Below are 17,670 nucleotides of genomic sequence, written 5' to 3'. Positions count from 1 at the left end.
GATTAAAGTTTAATTACATTGAATTCTTACGAGAAACGAGAAAGTTATGTGAAGATTGTTTCCCGTGCATGTTATTTCTAAACCTTGTAGTGATTTAAATCAGTGTATGTTGGCTTATTATCGTACCTATTGCTATTTGAAAAAGACTGATTAAAAAGGGAAAAAAATTTCTTAGTTTAGGAAGATTTTTGTTACAGAATGGACCCTCATAAAACCAAAAATTAAAGCTAATCTTTCCGTTAAAATGTACGATAACAAATGGAAGGTTTACAGTATCCAGCAAGAAAAAAAAGCTAAGAAATTATTGCGTATCACTCATTCCATTCCGTGATGATTTCTTCTTTCCCAATTTCAAAACGTTACATGAACAAGACATTTATGAACAAAAGAGAATAACTTTCAGTTTCATGGGAGTTTGATTTCTTCCCCTTCTAGTAAGTTTAGGAACTGGATGTAAATAATGAACTCAAATTCATTATTGTCAGCAAAAGTACCAATATAAGTGATTTGAGATTAAAAATTTCAATGTTTTGAATTTATTTACACTTTACAGGATGCTCTTTTGATCGTAGCAAAATTAATGCTTTTTAATAAGAGGAAATTAAGACATACCATCGATAGACCGGTCAATAGTTAAATAATTTAACAAAATGTCATTAAAAAAACATTTTGTTAAATTGTTATAACGGTGAAATGCTATTTTAACGGTGAATGCTGAGAAAATTTTTCAAACATTACAAAAAATAATTCTAATCCAAAAACAAATATTTCATTTCCTTCGACTCAAAATTTAAGTTCAATCAAAGGTTAGTGATATAAGGATGTGAAAAAATGACATGTTTACGATTGCTATAAAAGAGAAATAGTTTATCATAGTGATTAATATCATACATCAATCCTTTTCCTTTACTCATGTACTTCTTCCAACTGACTGGAAAATACCACACATTCATCTCTAGATTTAGAATAGGAATTTAGATTTCAGAAATTTTCTTAAAATATAATATGATGATGCAAACTAGAAACAGTAATGGGTAAGAAAAAGAGAGAGAATAATCATTTCTCACAATGATAGTAATAATTTCGAGAGAATTTAACCAACCAGTTCCATTTCAAGTGCTAAGCAATATGAATTCTTTCGCTGAGGTATAATTCATTTTAACCTTCGCTACAACAAGATGACCTCCATTCCTCAGCTTTCTTTTATCCATTCTGTCTTTATATACTATTTCAAAGCATTAAGCGTTAATGATAAAACATAACATAAATTATGTGTGATGTCCCCGTAATGATGTAATAATTCGAGGAATTTATCACTCTGTATATTTCCATTGTTCTTTCTAGTTCCAACAAAAATGTTGAATTTATTGATATCATCGGTCATCTCCATAAACAAACTCCTGTTACCTACTCTTCCTTCTTGACTTTCTTACTTTTTCTTATCTCTCTTTCTCCCTCTTGCTCTTCTACCATTTTTATGATTTAACTTGCATTATCCAAATTTCCTAATCTGACTTCTTGATTATTTCTAATTTACAGTCCTTTCGATGAGTAAAGTTTTCAAATCTTTTAGATTATAATTTGGACATTTGTTTTGAATATAAACTTGTACAATGCAATGATATTGCTATCATTGCATTCCTTCCTTTTACACAAACAACAACAACAAATAGTATCTAAGTATCGTGTAACAGCAATGATATATCATCGATCGAATGCTAAAATTAAACATTTAAATGAAGTACTAATTGAAAAGAGTAACACGTTATGCTATCAAATACCTTTAACAGAAAATGAAATGAATATCAATTCTTTTATATCATTTGTGTACATATCATACAAGTCTTCATCTATTTCTCCTTTGTTTGATTTCAATTCTGATTCCGATTCTCATTCAACAACCATTCAAAAGAATTTTTTTTTTGTAGTAAACAAAATAAAAAACAAACAAACAAAGAAAAAGTGTGGGATGGAGAAGTAGGGGAAAAGGAAAAAATTCAAGATGGACAATGGAAAAGAGAAAAATATCGCTTACTAATGAACTTTTCTTCTTTCTTCCTTTTTTTTTTTTTTTTTAAAGAAGCTCAAATAGTTTTAGCTTCAACCAAAAGTATGTAACTAAAATTGCGCTCCTTCAATTATCGCACATCAATCCTCAATGTTTTATTTTAACGGACGACATCGTCAATGCTAATAATCTCAACGATCCGAAATGTATAAACAAATTTCTGCACAGCAAATTTCAACATATAAACAAGTTTTTGCATAAATTCATTATTGGATTTCAACAATAAACTGTTTAACTCAATAATGGTATCATTTCTACTGGAAATTTACAAACTTCATTTCGTTTCACAATATCCCTCATCAGCCCACTTCTTTCCCGTTATATATATATAATTCCTTAAATTAAGTTCTAAAATTATGTCGTTTCGAAAACTGGACTATAGTCAATACCTATCTACGTATTCCTTTAAACTTTTTAATCCCTTTAAACTAATAAATTACATCACATGACAATAACAATAACACTAATGTAATTTCCAAGAAAGAAAGAATAATATATAAGGTTAAATAGAAAGATTATGTTGATGCTGAAAATATGACCTCAAAAAAGAAGAAAAAACATAGTTGCCAATACTTACCCTTCAAATGGAAAAGATTAACATTTGTGACACTGTTCGGTAAGCGTCATATTGCTAACAGCCATTTGAAATTTCAAAATATTATTTTTGTTTGATGAAAAATCCATTCAACTGTTAAGTTCAAAAACTATAGCTAACTTGTGACAACGATTGCCAGTAAAGTGTAACTGATTAAAGAAGTTCCGAGCAATGGAAGAGTCAATTCTACTGCAATTCATCAATTTTGTTCTTTTGTTTTTGAAGAGACCAACTGTTCGAATAAAAAATAAAAAAAAAATACTAATTGATATATCATCAAAGAGAAACACATTCTTCAGACGTGAAACCAACTGTTTTCTTGTGTTGTACTTTTTTTTTTGTAAAACGAAAAGTCGTGCTTGTTTAGACATGTGACCATGTCTACTTCACGTGTACTGCGAATCAGGCGTAAAGCATCTATTGCTAGGCTTGCAATTTACACTGCATTTGAGATAAATTTAAAATTTAACAACCAATTATCAGTTACAATATTTTAAATCTGTTAATTGGATAAATCGTAATGCATTCCCATTTTTCTTCTAATTTTCAGTGTCATTTTAATTCTCAGTTTTTATGTGTACTCTTTCATTGAATATAATATAATATACGGTATAGGAAAAATCATTTGGTAAAGTATTGAAATAATTTATTTGTTCATTAAAGGATGCTATTAACGATCTGCAGTTAATCCACATATTTTCTTCTTGCTCACCTTCATCTCATCCTATTCTCCTCATTTATCAGATCGTTTGATTATCAGAAGATCTTCAAGTCATCTTCAAAGTATCATGTGAATGCGATGACTGTATATAGCCTCTCTTAACTCGTTAATTCCATCAATTTATCATTCATTTTTCGATTTATATCAATAAAATATACCATGCCACTGCCAATAGGAGATTAGATTAAAATGAAGTTAAAACATATTATAAAGAAATGTATTACTTTTAACAGCTCCTTTGACCAAATTCGCAAGAAGTCCGAAGTTTGTATTGAAAAGAATCATACTTTTACTGTTGATAGTATTGTTCTGAATAGTGTCACAAATAAAAAAACAAATGATAATCACCGTGAAGCACCGCGAGTGAATATAAAGTTTAAGGATTCCTGAAAAAAGCGATTACATATTTGAGGAATCAACGAATCGGATTTATACTTCAACAAATTTAAAGTAATGATTGCAAATGAATCAAACAATTAACTGATTCATCTCATAAATTCTAATCAATGTGTCTATTTCTTTACATAATTTGCTGTTCAATTTCATCAACAATGTTTTTCAAAACACAGAAAACTGAAAAAAATGATAAAACTATCGGACAAGAGGAAAATTACCATGACAACAGTTCCGATGTTGTAAATAGGAAATGATAGGCTATAGTACCAAATCAATTGTACTACATATACACGACAATCAATTTATTTAAGCAAGCACTACTTTTTCTACCGATGAGATATTTGATAAAACATGGAGACAGATGAAGAGTGAAAAGAGAAACAAATAGAAGGTTTGTTTTTCATGTAATAGAAATCCAGAGTAGTAAATGCGGTTCAGTTAGATAGATCTATCATTGAAATCATTTGTCGAAAGTTTGAGGTGCTTTTTAATTGTAACCTGGGATAATTATTTGAAGACAAGAATCTTCATCATTAATCAATCTTTTTCCTTTTGAAATTTTAACTAAATTTACTAGGAAGTAAACAGCATGAAATATAAAGTATCACATGAGAAGGTAGGTAACTCTTAAAAAAAAGTGCCATTAACTTCGACAATTCGCAATTCAAGTCCTTAACTTACATTACTTTTTCAAGAAAGGATATGAAACGATATCGACATTAGTTATTTGTCAAAATATTTTGTTAGTCGAGAAAAAAAAAAGGTATAAAACAACATGACTGACAATCCAAAGAAGTTGTTTCTCAAATTTGATTCCGTAAAAGTTTTATTCTATGCGATATTTGAAAACTTCACAAATGTCCAGAGAGAAGAAGTAAGAAAGCGCCGTGGAATTGTGAACAGCACTCACTTAGCAATGCTTCTTTAAGCAAAAAAAGTTCCTTTGTTAAAACCAATCTAATTTAATGAACAAAAGAAAAAACGGAATTAATAATGAACCTACATTTATACTTACTTTTAAACTGGCTGCAATTTAATTAATGAACTTTAAAATAATGCTAACCTATTTTAATCAGCAAGAAATGATCGATATCGTCATGTCACGTTCATCATTATCACGATTACCCGACTGAGCCTTAAGCGACATAGTTTCACTTCTGATGGATCCTTTTATGAGCTATTTTTCTAGGTATAATGATGAATTCGGAATATATTTTTAGAATAAGCGAAACATTTTTATAACATAAATATGTCGAAATAATCAATATTCCGGAATAACCAAGCTTCCGGAACCATCAAATATTGGAATGTCGCGAAGATCTAATAACCAAGCTCCTGATTTAGTAACCAAGCTTATATTAAAAATTTGTCACCGACTCCCTTCTATCCTTTGTTTAGCACCAATATACCAATTATTTATTTGTTCAATCTATTAACAACTGTTGCATCTCTTGTACTCCAACTGTCACTTCCTTTTTTAAAATTATTCATTGTTCTTGTTATGAAGATCTTCTAGTCTGATAACCAAGCTTATATTCAACTGTTAAAACGTTGTTAACAAACTCTCACTAAATAAAGAGAGGACTCACAGAGATGACCCCATTAACAATGCGCTTCGGTTCAATTCAACTCACTACTATCCATCTATACCCCATCAAATCCCTGTTAAACTATAATCACAATCAAATTCCCATCGAATTTTCCCACGGGCTACAACGAAAACGAACAATCTATCCATGATTGATATTCTCTGATAATTGTCTTATGACATAAACGAAGAATAAGTCTCTTAATCAGTAAATCTTTATCACAACTATTTATCTGTGTCAATCGTCAAGAAGCTTCCACGACATCAAATAATTATTGTCACTAAAATTTTTTGACGATTGGTATGGGCAATCCCCAAAAAACTTCCAAGACAATACATACTTTAAAAGTTTAAGCCTTAATGTTCAGTTAAAGAAGACAGTTGCATACGATGTGACAAAAGTTGGAGGTTAGGATATTGCAATTGTAGTACTTATCAATTGTAGTACGCAATTGTAGTACTTATCCAACGTCATCGTCAAAAAAATCCCTTACTCGTTCGTAACGATCCACACCTGCGTGATACTGTAATGGAATCTCAAAGAGTTTTTAACAGGACAAATACGTTGAAAATTCCTACAATTCCTACGTTGAAAATTCGTGATGATAGGTCACAGGTCACTAGGCAAGTCAGTTTTTTGTCAGCTATTTTGAACCAATAGAAAAAAACATAGCTTGACAGTTTAAGGTGAGATAGCGAAAATAAAATTTTCATTTGATTTAAAGTTATCCTAAGACGTTTTGTTCTATCGTATTGATGTCCAAATAGAATGAAATTAGTCTTTTCCTCGTCGAATATTCTATCCATCAATAGAATGGGTAGTGCTTAAATTGAAAAATTTCCAACAAGGTATTTTCAAAATATTGGAAGGGATGAGCAAAGTAAGGAAGGGATAGAAGGAGAGAGAGTAAGAGAGGGAGAAAGAGAGAAGGAAAGGGAATACATCAAATATGATCAGCAAATAAATGAAATATTCATATCTATAAATATTTTCACAGTCATTGTTATTCAATAATTATTGAACAGTGAGGAGATTATATTAGCAAATTATCATAATATATAATGATTCACTGATATATTAATGTGTCCCTCCACATTTTTTAGATATAAAAATATTTAGGGAAGCAGTTGTAACCTTTGACCCCAGGAGTTACTTCATCCTCGCTAATTACATAACCTTGCGAGTGGCAAGCATTGAATACATTTCCCATATTCTTGGGCAGAATTTTTAAAGACAACAGGAAAAATGTCCAAGAATTTCAGGAAGACAGTGAATGTTGGCATGTAACTCAGACATGATAGGACAGACAGGTTGCTGATTTCACCCAAGATAGGACAAAGATCACTATGTTAAGCATTCAGCAACACTTAATCACAGTGAAATCAAGAATCAATCGGATAACCTTTACGGCTGTCACAATGATACCTCTAATTAAAGCAATAAGAATGGATGAACATTTCGCAACTATAGAATTAGGATTTAGCAAGTAAGACCAAAGGATAAATGATAAAAATATCAATTGTAACGAGCAATAACCCTTTGATTTAATATTCTCTTTATGGGATTGATACTCAAAACATTCTTTTCCATTACTACAAATTCGGGAATAACAATGGGGAATTTATAACAAATGAACGAAATTATGAATAATATACCAATAATTAGATGTTGACAGATGAAATCACCGATTGTGTTATCCCGTGGTCTCCATGTATAATTTCCATTATTATAAACCTTACATTGATCAATAACATTCATATGAACAATACATTTGTTAACCAATTAGCCTATCATATGCAAAACTTCGTATTCAGAAGTAAATATCAACCCTATTCAACATATCAAAAATTAATCCAAATTGTTATCTTCAAGGAAATCATATATCTCAACTATATGGAGACCATTGGAATAACTGTAACAAATGACCCCAAATATCACTTCAATTGATTACCAACAAGAAAAATTTAATAAAGATAAAATTCACTTATTCATAACATTTGCATAAATTTATCCCTACGACTGTTAATTGATAAGGGTATGAATTTTTTAACTTCGATAACTTTATCATTTTAGTGAGTAGATATCATCTTACGATTATGGAAGCTTTACGGTTTCTACTGTTGTCCAAATGCAAACTATAATTGCAATTAATTTTCGAGTTCCGAACTAAACTCCTCATCCTAACTATCAGACAAACAGAACAGCAGCAAGAACTGGAGAACAAAATCGAAAGCAAAACAGGAACTTCTCAACCTCGAATGCATTTCAAAACATGTTTTCCCAGCAAACGTGACAGTTAATTCCACATCACTTTCTCAAAAAACAAAAAAATGAAATATTAGTCCAGCAAAGCATTTTAGAAATGACACAACCGCGTTCAAGTGTTTTTTTCTTTTTGTTGTATCAATAACACATACATTTTCACTTTTCAAAAGGCAAGCAAATGATGATATTTGATTTACACCACACATTCCAACCATCATTATGAAGGAGTGTTTTCGATCTGTTGATAAGGCATTTCTTCCCTCTACTATCAGTATTACACTGTCAAAAGTAGTATACACTCAATATTAAGAACTAATTCTTTATTACAAGACGAGGAATAAATCAAAACTTTTCAAGAAGCAAGGTATAGGTATAAGTTCTCAATGGACAAACTTTTATGCAGACAGGAATATTTATTAATATCGTGATGCTAGTAAAGTCAGTACGATATTCACGCTTGACGCATTATTATTGTGTTGAAATGTCAAGCAATAAAGAGATTATAAAGTAAAATTTTATACGAATCATGAAGATTTTTAGACATTCAGAAAATGTCATGCTATTCCTAATATCATATTCCAGAACAAATGTCATAACGTATACCATATTTAACAATTAATTGAAAATAAACATAAAGACTCCATCCAAAATCTTTTTAGATGAACCAAATGCATCGCACATCACTGCTTACAACAAATTAACAATCAATTAGTAGTGCGCAGTAACCCTGCAAATCTCAATGAGATCATCGATAATATGATAACGACTAGTCCCTAATTTCCGCGCTAAATCGTTTTTTTCCGGTAAAGAAAGATGTAAATACTGCATCACCATATCACCATCCACCAAATTCCGAGTATTCTGAAAAAATTTCCTTAAGTTCTTTATATCACTTCCATTTTCTCTTGATATTTCATTTGCTGAGTCTTCACATCAATATATAAGTATAAAAAAATCCTTGAAGTTTAATAACTAACTGAATGAATAGTCCCTCTTCTTCACTTATTACATTTTTATAAGACAAAAAACTTCGACAAAAAGGTCATATTTCTTTTTTTCAGATTAGGTATAAATAAAACTACAACAAAAAACTAACAAGATAATGATTGGGCCTTGGTGGTCGAGCAGCCCGTGCACCCTTGGCGTTTAAACCCGCAGGTTGTGGTACCATTGATGACATTAACTGTTGCAACATATGTAATCGTCGAAAAACCTGACAAAATATAAAATCACGATTTGTTATGGATAGTAAACCATTTAGGGCATCCAAACTTTTCCAAATGCTTTGTCACGAAAAACCGAAATGTATTTTTTCATATCAAATCGTACATTATATTCTTAATGTAAATTTTATTCATCCAATTTTTTGTCATTCCAAAAAAACTGAAAGAAAAACAAACTTTTTCAGTAAGAGGCCGTAAAAATCCGAAACTTCCATCTAATGAAGCAAATAAAACACTCTGTCGTTCCAATGAAAATAATTCATTTTCAACAAAGCCACTTGAAATGTGACCTAAAAAACATTACTGCTTTTTCAGATCATGAGCACGTCCCTATTCTCCCGCATTAAAAAAACATTGTGACGTGGAGGTGAAAAGGGCATATTTAGAGTGACATATATGCATTCATTGAGAATTTAAAGTTTTAATAAAATTTGAACCATAAAAAACGGTTTTGCATTTCTGTTCATGAAAAATTACACAAACAGTATAACCTTAAAGAGCATACATACCACATATTATTTAAAATGATATGAAGTTTCAAAAATTTTTAAAAAGGCACCGGCTCATATTTATCATTTTGACGATTACCTTTGACTCGAATAAATGAGTTCACAACTGTTCCAATATTAATCTCAGCTCGTAACGTTAATTTTTCGCCTCCCAGTGATTCAAGTGTTTCGGGCAAATAATTAAAAATGGCTATATTGGCCGCTTCATCAGACATTACAAATCCCATTTGTTTGTTATCGATGATAAACTGAGCGGCCATTGGTGGTTGAACATCAGAGCGCATATCACGGCTAGCCAATGAGAGTGCTTTATATTCTTCCTGAGAATAAAATCAGTTGAAATTACTTTTTTCCATTACATTTGAAAGATTGTCTACCGAGAAATAATAAACAAGATGATCACCTGATACCGCAATAGAGCTACCGAACGATACATATCGCACGCAAGGGCAAGATTCCTCACACCAATTAGCTGGTGAACATAAAAATGCATGTCCAGGAAAGATATTCCTTGCAGATTGTTATCTTTGAATAACCAAATGAACACCTGAAACGAAGGTAATAAGGGAAGTTACATTGCAGTGGGAAACATTTTTAAGTTTCACAATACTTCTCTTTGAACTTTTTCAAAATAGTGATCACATAATTCCCTGAAACTGTATTTGAAAAAAAAAACAAATAGTTGATTTTGATCAAATCTCGAACTTTTTATCACTCAAATAAGACTAAAAGATAGAGTAGTAGCTTTAGGACAAATAATTATCTTCCTACTAAATTGATTAGTTTAATTTGCAGAAAAACTTCATTTTGAATGCAAAAGCAAAAAATTATCAGCACTGTGAAATATAAACCATAATTGGTTAAAAAATAAAATGAAATCTACGTCTCAAACTTATATTATTCCTCATTAAAATTGGGATCACAACCTTCCCCAAAATAAAATTTAGCGGATTTGATGTACTTGGCCATTAAGAAGCAATAAAATACCTTTTGACCCATACCAGTTAACAGATAACCATTACATGAGCATAAGCTGGTAACTGGTCCTTTCTGTTCCTTATCATACAACGTTTTTATTCGATGTTTACTTGTTGGTTGTCCTGGTTCTGGTACTACCTGAAATAAAACGGAGAAAGATGAAATCGAAGTTCCCATGCTTATTTCTAATCCACTTAACAAATAAATATCACTGTTTACTAATACCAAATAAAAACAAAAATTGGATTAGAAGGAAATCTATTCGATGGAAGGGGACATGAATTTTTTTTTTCAAGAAATTGATGCACAAAGTAACGTACAATCACAATATCATTTGCAATCATGCTGCACTTCAAGAGCCAATGATCTTGAAAATCTTACAACCAATGCAGTTTCTTGAATAAAATTCTTACTTCTATAATTTCCGAAATGATGATCCGACCTCGTACCAAAACTTCTTCACCATAATTACAAGCAGTCCCAACAGCCAGATAGTTTTGTACGCCGGACACAGTACCTTCAGATCGCAAAACAACTTCTTCACAACATGTGACTACTTCGAATTCTTCAAAAAGTACCTCCACATTTTGTACTGGCTTCCAATCCTCTGGCGAATAGAGCTAAACCAAAATAATACCGTTGAAGGAAAGTAATCCTTGTGAAGAAAAAAAGCTAGAAGAAGAAAGAGGAAGAGATATTAAAACAAGAAGGATTACTCCGCTTAACTTGTAATATTCACCTCAAAAACATTAGGGTCATGAACATTTTGAAATCTCACAAAGAACAATATTAATGTCCTGTTTTGCCGTGTTATTTCATATCCACAGTGTTATTTCATATCCAGCAAGCAAGGAAAGTTAAATGGCATACTTGTAACTTATACTGATCCATCTCCGGATATACAAATGTATCCGGCTTCTCGTGTTCCTCGAATGTTTTATCATCATTTATAAGCACACACATCTTCGTTACCTTTTTTTCTCACTTGTCAGCACAGCGTACGTATTTGAATGCAGCAAATATGTAACACTATGAACACTGGCTCCAACATCTATCCTTTTAACTGGATATGATGTGTCAAGTATCATATCGTTCTAGAATGCAGTAATTTTTTCTTGCGAAATACTAAGTCTGATTGGTCTAAATTTTCAGTCTCCTAAATTGTGCTAGATGTAAAAGGGTACTGAAGAGGGAAAAGGAAAAAAAAAGACAAAGGAGAGAATATGAGATTGATAGAGATAAAAAAATTTGTATTTGTCCAACTACAGATAGCTCAGATAGCATTTTTCGTTCAGATTACATTCCTTCATTTACGCTTGAACTAACTAAAATTAAAATTCTTGACAAAAAAAAACCATGAAAATGTACCGGTAACTTTGCTACACGCATAAGTCGCTCTCGTTCTGTCAAATAAATGAATCCATTTGGACAAGCAGCGTTGTTGAAAGTAGTAAACGATAATATAGGCCCGTCAAGATTGACCGGATGAAGACGCGGTACACCAGTTTCAAGGAAGAAAATACACGGATACGACGAACAAATAAAGACACCATTTAACTGAAAAATGAATGTGGAGCGGACATTTTGAACTGAATTAAGCAGATTCCGTTTCTTTTGTAAAAGAAATTGAAACATGCTAAAAGCTTACCACATTGCCAATTCGCTCAAAGAAATGCAAAACAGTTTTGTGTCTAACAGCATCTCGAACTGACTCAACCGCTGCTCGGCCATCCAAACCTTGGAAACGGCATGACCTGGTTACAACTGTGTATGGAAGTCGCTTGAATCTGCAACAATTATAAGAATTAAATCTTTCAAGAGAAAACTGAAAAATATATTTCTACCTTCAAATTTATTTGTCTTCGGTTTGCGTTATAAAATATATTTATCCAATCCATTAGCGTACTATCAAAACTTGCTTCACAAAAGCACTAGTGTTGGACTAAATCAAAAAAGATTAAAAATACCGCTGGTATTTTGAAAAAGAGACAGTCCGCTCACTGTAGTTTGGAAAGTAGAAGGCAAATCTGTTTTACAGCTTTTAATTAAGTTTAAATCTTATACGTTAATGAACTACCTTAGTTTAGAACGTCCAAAAAAACTATTATTTCCAATATTAGATGCATTTTTTCGAAAACGAAAGTTTTAACTGTTTTCTTCCTTAATATTACGATTTGAGTGAGTAAAGCTTGAGATCGATACTTTTAAATTGAAGAATCGAGAGAAGCAAGTGATACTAAAAAAAAGCAAAATAAAAGCAAACGTATACCGTACGGCAAGATGTCCTTGAATACCGTTATTGTAAGTAAACATTTCGTATACGGAAACCGTATCATCAATAAGCAAAAAAAGCATTGGACGTCCCTGATTCATTCCCATTCCAACCATAAGCTACAAATTTCGGTTATTTTTACTCCATATAAGCTGTATTAATTTCAAATTTTTTCTGAAAATCAACCTCGACGACATGCCAAATGTTATAAAACATAGAGGCAACACCTAATTTTTTTCTCAAATCCATTTCTTTTTTCAAAACTTATATTTGAAGTGACTAGATCTCCTGCTAAAAGAAAAAACACCAAATGGCCATCTGTCAACAAAAAGGTAATACTCTCGGAAGAAATCTGAGAGCAAGTCCGAAAATGCTTACCAATTCCATAATCACTTCTTCCGGTTTTGCAGCAAATGTATCAGTCATTGTTGCGGACATTGTATCGATACTTTCTGCCGTAGCTGGCTCATCATCAACATAAGGTTGATCTGTAGCAATGTCTGGCAAATGACTAATTTTCTTAACCATATAAACTAAGTGCAGTTCCGGTATAGAATATATGTACATGTTTCCATTTTCACGCGCAATCTGAAAATAACAAAACATTGCATGAACATTCCACAAACGCTATCAAATTTAAAAAAAAAAAGGAAAAAAAAACCAGTTGTTTATAACAAATATATAAAGTCATCATATCGAGCATTTTTTCACATCCTGTACACTATCAAATACTTACTGCAATCCAATGTGATGGCACAATCGTATTTGGATCAATAACATCGGTATCAAAATAAGTGTTTTGCTCCGTTAACTTCATTCCAACGATTCTCCGTTTGGATACCGTTTCTTTTTCTGGAACAAATATTACCATTAATAATTTTTAAATAAGAGAAATCCCAATTTATAATCCTATGGCTGAAAAGATTTTATATGGACTTCAGTTTCCCGAACCTGCTGCCATGAATTAAGTGAATAATATTCCATCCAAACCCCATAATTTTTTTTCAAATTTGAATGAAATTGTGTTAGAAAAAAGTTTAAATCAGAAACATATACTGAAGAAGACAACCACATACTAGATTTCTTGGAATCCCCGTACAACAGCAAATCATCCACATCCTCAAAATCTTCATGCTCTGGAATCTGCACATTAGCGCCAGTTGTTTGCTGCTGTTGAGAGATGTTTGCTGCAGAACAAAATCGAATAATGCTGCTCATATCACGATAAATTGATAAGGATGTTATTGGCGACGTTTCATGACGCAGTCTTTTCGAAATATCGATTTCCTGTAAAGCGAAATTCTCGACCTATCTCTTCATCAAAATTTAAAGCTCCAACTACATAACTAACCTAACATAGGCTAGCCATGGATACTTCTGGAAATCGATTTGAAAGAAATTGCTGTAAATTTTAAGAATGATGCCATTACTTTTAGATGCACGTGCGGATGACTGGTTAATTCATACATTAATAATCTCCCATTTTGCGTACATATTGCAATGTATGGATCCACAATGGAAGCACTTCGCACTGGAAACGTCAACTGAAGCGGTATATGCTGAATTTGCTGCCCTTCTGCAACCATTACTAAACTTGAGGTGGTCACCTGAAAAAAGCAAACAAGAACTTCATGATCAAGAGAACAAGAGTATATTATATCCTGTTTCTTTTTTTTTTAAAAAAAACATGAAAAGAGTACCTGAACAGCAAGACCACCATCGGCTAATTCACCAGCAGCAATGGTTGGCTCTGAGGTCGCAAATATCGGTGCTTCTAATTCAACCAAATCATTATCTGTTTCCAATGCCAATGTTCCCAACTAACAAATTTCACATATAAATTACAGATTTAGATCCCTTGATAATGCAAAATAATAAAGGAACATACCTCAAAAGGTAAAAAGATTAACAAAATGAATTTAGTTCATAAGACTTGAATTACAACGATCTTTCAATCATTTGATATAATGTATCTACTAACAATACAACGACATTACTCATAGGATTATACATTGTCTAATGTAAGAGATGCATCATTCCAACCCTCAAATCACTGAAATGATATATGCTTATTTGCAGAGCTGAATGTATAGTTAAAAACCGTTACAACAAAATCGGACCTCTTTTGAAGCGATAAAGTACATGTGAGTATCATCCTCACGGCGCCCAACAGCCCAGTACTGCACAACTCCCTCAATACTGAAAGAAAAAACTTCAGAAACACAACACTAACTTCAAACTCAAAACAAAAAACGGTGTTTTCTTATACGAAAGTGATGTATCAGTAACCAAAGTTCGACAATGTACTGATAGTAAAATCGCAAGCGGCACACGATCAACAAAAGTACCATACTCAACGTACTGAAGCCTCAGAATTTTTGTCTGAGACAAAATCCTGCTCTTATTTCATTATATCTTTAAATAATTCAAATTTCTCAACATCAATCATTGGCCCTCTTATTCTGAAAATACCCTATAAACAGAAGCATGAACTCTAATACAACTTTAGTGATTGTATCAACTGCGGAGACATTCGGAAATCACCACATAAAAATGCAGCACCTGTTATTTTCCAAAAATTATTACCTCTCAACGACACCGTTACAAGTCTTACTGAATAAGCATCGTTAATTTTTCACACTTAATCTTACTGATCGTTACATGCTTAATATCCAGTTGAAGGACCTCTTGACAAAAACTAGTACAGAAAGATGAGCTAACCTGCTACTTGTAACGATTTCGGGACGAACGCTTCTTTGAAATATGCAAATGCTTCCAAATTTCCCATGCCCACAGGCACACACCTAAGATATTACAATGTCGGATTAATTCTGATAGTGTTAGTTCAAAATCCAATTACTCACTAATTTTCAAAAATTGTTCGACAGCATTCAGACAATAAGCTCGTTAAGACTATCCGGTTATTCAATGCATCGTACCCCTAACAGAAATCTGACTGTCTGTTAAATATAGTGGTGCGCGATCTTCTAAAAGAAAAAAAGCTTTGAGATACTCTCTGAAATTCAACTTAAATTTGCCATATCAACGAAACGAATACGCTAATCTTATTTGTAGTGGAGATGCATTTTAAACACGCACATAAAATTATTCTTTAGAGTAATTTTTTTTTCTCAGAGTAATTTACTGCATTGTTAAACGGCTTCGAGAACCTTTAAAAAAACACACCAAATCAAAAAGTGGATCTTTTCGAGTTACTTCCTGAAAGTAGGCACTGATACTCGGACAACCACCAGTTATTTTCTTGCAAGGACCGACATTAAGCAATTTATCAAGCACACGAATATTCAATAGTTCTTCTGCTGAATCCGGCTTTGCAACCTAAAAAACCAAAAGGCATAAATAATAGCATCAGTAATTGGGATATATGAGCGAACACATACTATCAACATATCCTATAAGTCCATATAGGAAGACTTCTGCAAGGAATTTTTAGTGCGTTTCTCCCCACTATCGAATCGATAATAGTAGTAATCGATAGTGCTAACAACAATAACCTTCGGAAGCACTTCTCCATAAAGCTCGAAATCTTCATCTTCATTCGCATTAAGTTCAGTGTTCAACTTTATTTTCTTCGGAGCAGATTCATCTAACGTAGATTGTTCAAAAATACAATGTAGAAACACGGAGTCACAAAGACGAGAGCCAATGAAGAGATAGCCGGGTGCACAGGAAGTCATCGTGCACGGGATTACCGTCTCTGAAGCAAATTTACGCCCCAATAAAAACATTAGATTGTCATCACTACAATATGAAATGATAGTGCTTCCAATATAAGGAAACAATTTCCTGGAAAGTTTTTAAATTAAGATGAAATGGGAGAAGTGAAATGGATAACTCCTGTTTAGAATTTTTGATAAGTTTCGAAATTTACAGAAAATCTCAGGAAAAATGAATAATTTATTCGCGATGTCGTCGGAAAATTGTAACATTCAGATTACCTCATTTACTCAACTCTAATTTCAGACAATAACAGCATGTCTATTATTTTCATATCATAATTGCACTCCTAGATCATAAATAGCTCATCGGTTACGCTTAAGTTCATTTTATTGAGTAAATGTTTTCATTTCCTTTTTTTATTGAGTAAATACATTTTCACTCTAGATGTTATATATTTTTGGCATTCCAGTATAATATATTTTCCAAAACAATAAAAATTCCATATTACTAAAATTAGGAAGGTAATATCACTTAAAAAGTGAAATCAGTGCAAATTACTCCAGCTATGAAAACAATCCCCTTACCTTTTTTATAAAGCAAAAGGAAGGGGACTTCGCAGATTCAAGAAAAATAAGAAAAAGAGTGAAAAGCACTTCTTAACTTACTAAACTGGAACTTCAACTCCAGTGACTTGACCGAATTCGTAGCGTCCGTAACTAAAACCAGTGTAAACAATCGTCCATTGCGATCACATAGTAAAATCTAAAAGTAATGAAAAACATTTGCGAAATCCTGCTAACATTTGAAATAGTTGATCTCCATAATTCAATGATCAGGAATCCTTGTTCACATACAAAAATGGAAGAATCAGTGGATGGAAGTTTTTCTAGAAAAGTTTGAGAAATTTGAGATGCAAAACCTTATTTGTAGAGATAACGGTCACAACACAGCCGTCTAGTGTTAGAACCATATGCTTGAAATCCCTTAGTGGAAATTTAGTGAAACCATCCATGCAGCTGTTAAGTGATATGCCTATAAAATGTGGATGCACCAAGAGAACTAAAAGAGCCAAGACAGCTCAACGGAGTAAAACAATTTTTCATTTCTCTTCAGATTTAGCATCAATTCCGGGTCAAATAAAGAATATTTAAGGCTAGAATTTTAAACTGAGAAAATGCTTTCAGATAGACGCGCAAAGTGCAAGGCCATCATTGGTTCAAAAACCCAATAACGAATATTGCTATTTTTAATAAACCCATCAGCAATTAGATCTGAATATAACCGAAGTGAAAAAGATAACTAACCACATGGAGGGACGGATTGATTTAAATAGATGAGTTCATTTGTAGCAACTAGCAAAATTCCACCGACTG

At 32.3% G+C, this 17,670-nt stretch overlaps 3 protein-coding genes across 3 annotated transcripts in view; 1 reads left to right on the top strand and 2 right to left on the bottom strand.

The window, feature by feature from the left end:
• Positions 1 to 4,555: 4,555 nt before the first annotated feature.
• LOAG_02220 (hypothetical protein) lies at positions 4,556 to 6,029 on the top strand (the record flags this gene model as incomplete). The annotated part of the gene is made up of 3 exons (XM_003137758.1): positions 4,556 to 4,654; positions 5,737 to 5,776; positions 5,827 to 6,029. 3 exons carry the CDS (start codon positions 4,556 to 4,558, stop codon positions 6,027 to 6,029), a joined length of 342 nt encoding a protein of 113 aa, XP_003137806.1.
• A 2,313-nt stretch (positions 6,030 to 8,342) lies between these two features.
• LOAG_18016 (hypothetical protein) lies at positions 8,343 to 11,307 on the bottom strand (the record flags this gene model as incomplete). The annotated part of the gene is made up of 8 exons (XM_020450686.1): positions 8,343 to 8,495; positions 8,731 to 8,847; positions 9,035 to 9,147; positions 9,446 to 9,686; positions 9,770 to 9,913; positions 10,354 to 10,482; positions 10,758 to 10,964; positions 11,215 to 11,307. 8 exons carry the CDS (start codon positions 11,305 to 11,307, stop codon positions 8,343 to 8,345), a joined length of 1,197 nt encoding a protein of 398 aa, XP_020305606.1.
• Positions 11,308 to 11,312: 5 nt separating this feature from the next.
• Positions 11,313 to 17,670, bottom strand: part of LOAG_18015 (CPSF A subunit region family protein) — a gene marked incomplete at both ends in the record, with an annotated part of 9,113 nt that continues 2,755 nt past the window's right edge. The window contains 14 exons of the mRNA XM_020450685.1: positions 11,313 to 11,438; positions 11,713 to 11,901; positions 11,993 to 12,131; positions 12,614 to 12,735; positions 12,995 to 13,204; positions 13,353 to 13,468; positions 13,693 to 13,903; positions 14,047 to 14,223; positions 14,317 to 14,436; positions 14,737 to 14,815; positions 15,338 to 15,420; positions 15,803 to 15,955; positions 16,132 to 16,334; positions 16,963 to 17,059. Coding sequence (XP_020305605.1) covers positions 11,313 to 11,438; positions 11,713 to 11,901; positions 11,993 to 12,131; positions 12,614 to 12,735; positions 12,995 to 13,204; positions 13,353 to 13,468; positions 13,693 to 13,903; positions 14,047 to 14,223; positions 14,317 to 14,436; positions 14,737 to 14,815; positions 15,338 to 15,420; positions 15,803 to 15,955; positions 16,132 to 16,334; positions 16,963 to 17,059 — 2,025 coding nt within the window. The remainder of the gene's footprint in view (positions 11,439 to 11,712; positions 11,902 to 11,992; positions 12,132 to 12,613; positions 12,736 to 12,994; positions 13,205 to 13,352; positions 13,469 to 13,692; positions 13,904 to 14,046; positions 14,224 to 14,316; positions 14,437 to 14,736; positions 14,816 to 15,337; positions 15,421 to 15,802; positions 15,956 to 16,131; positions 16,335 to 16,962; positions 17,060 to 17,670) is intronic.

The sequence above is a fragment of the Loa loa genome, assembly GCF_000183805.2.
Source record: "Loa loa unplaced genomic scaffold supercont3.174, whole genome shotgun sequence".
NCBI classification, from domain to species: Eukaryota; Metazoa; Nematoda; class Chromadorea; order Rhabditida; family Onchocercidae; genus Loa; species Loa loa.
This window is presented reverse-complemented; position numbering and strand designations above follow the sequence as displayed.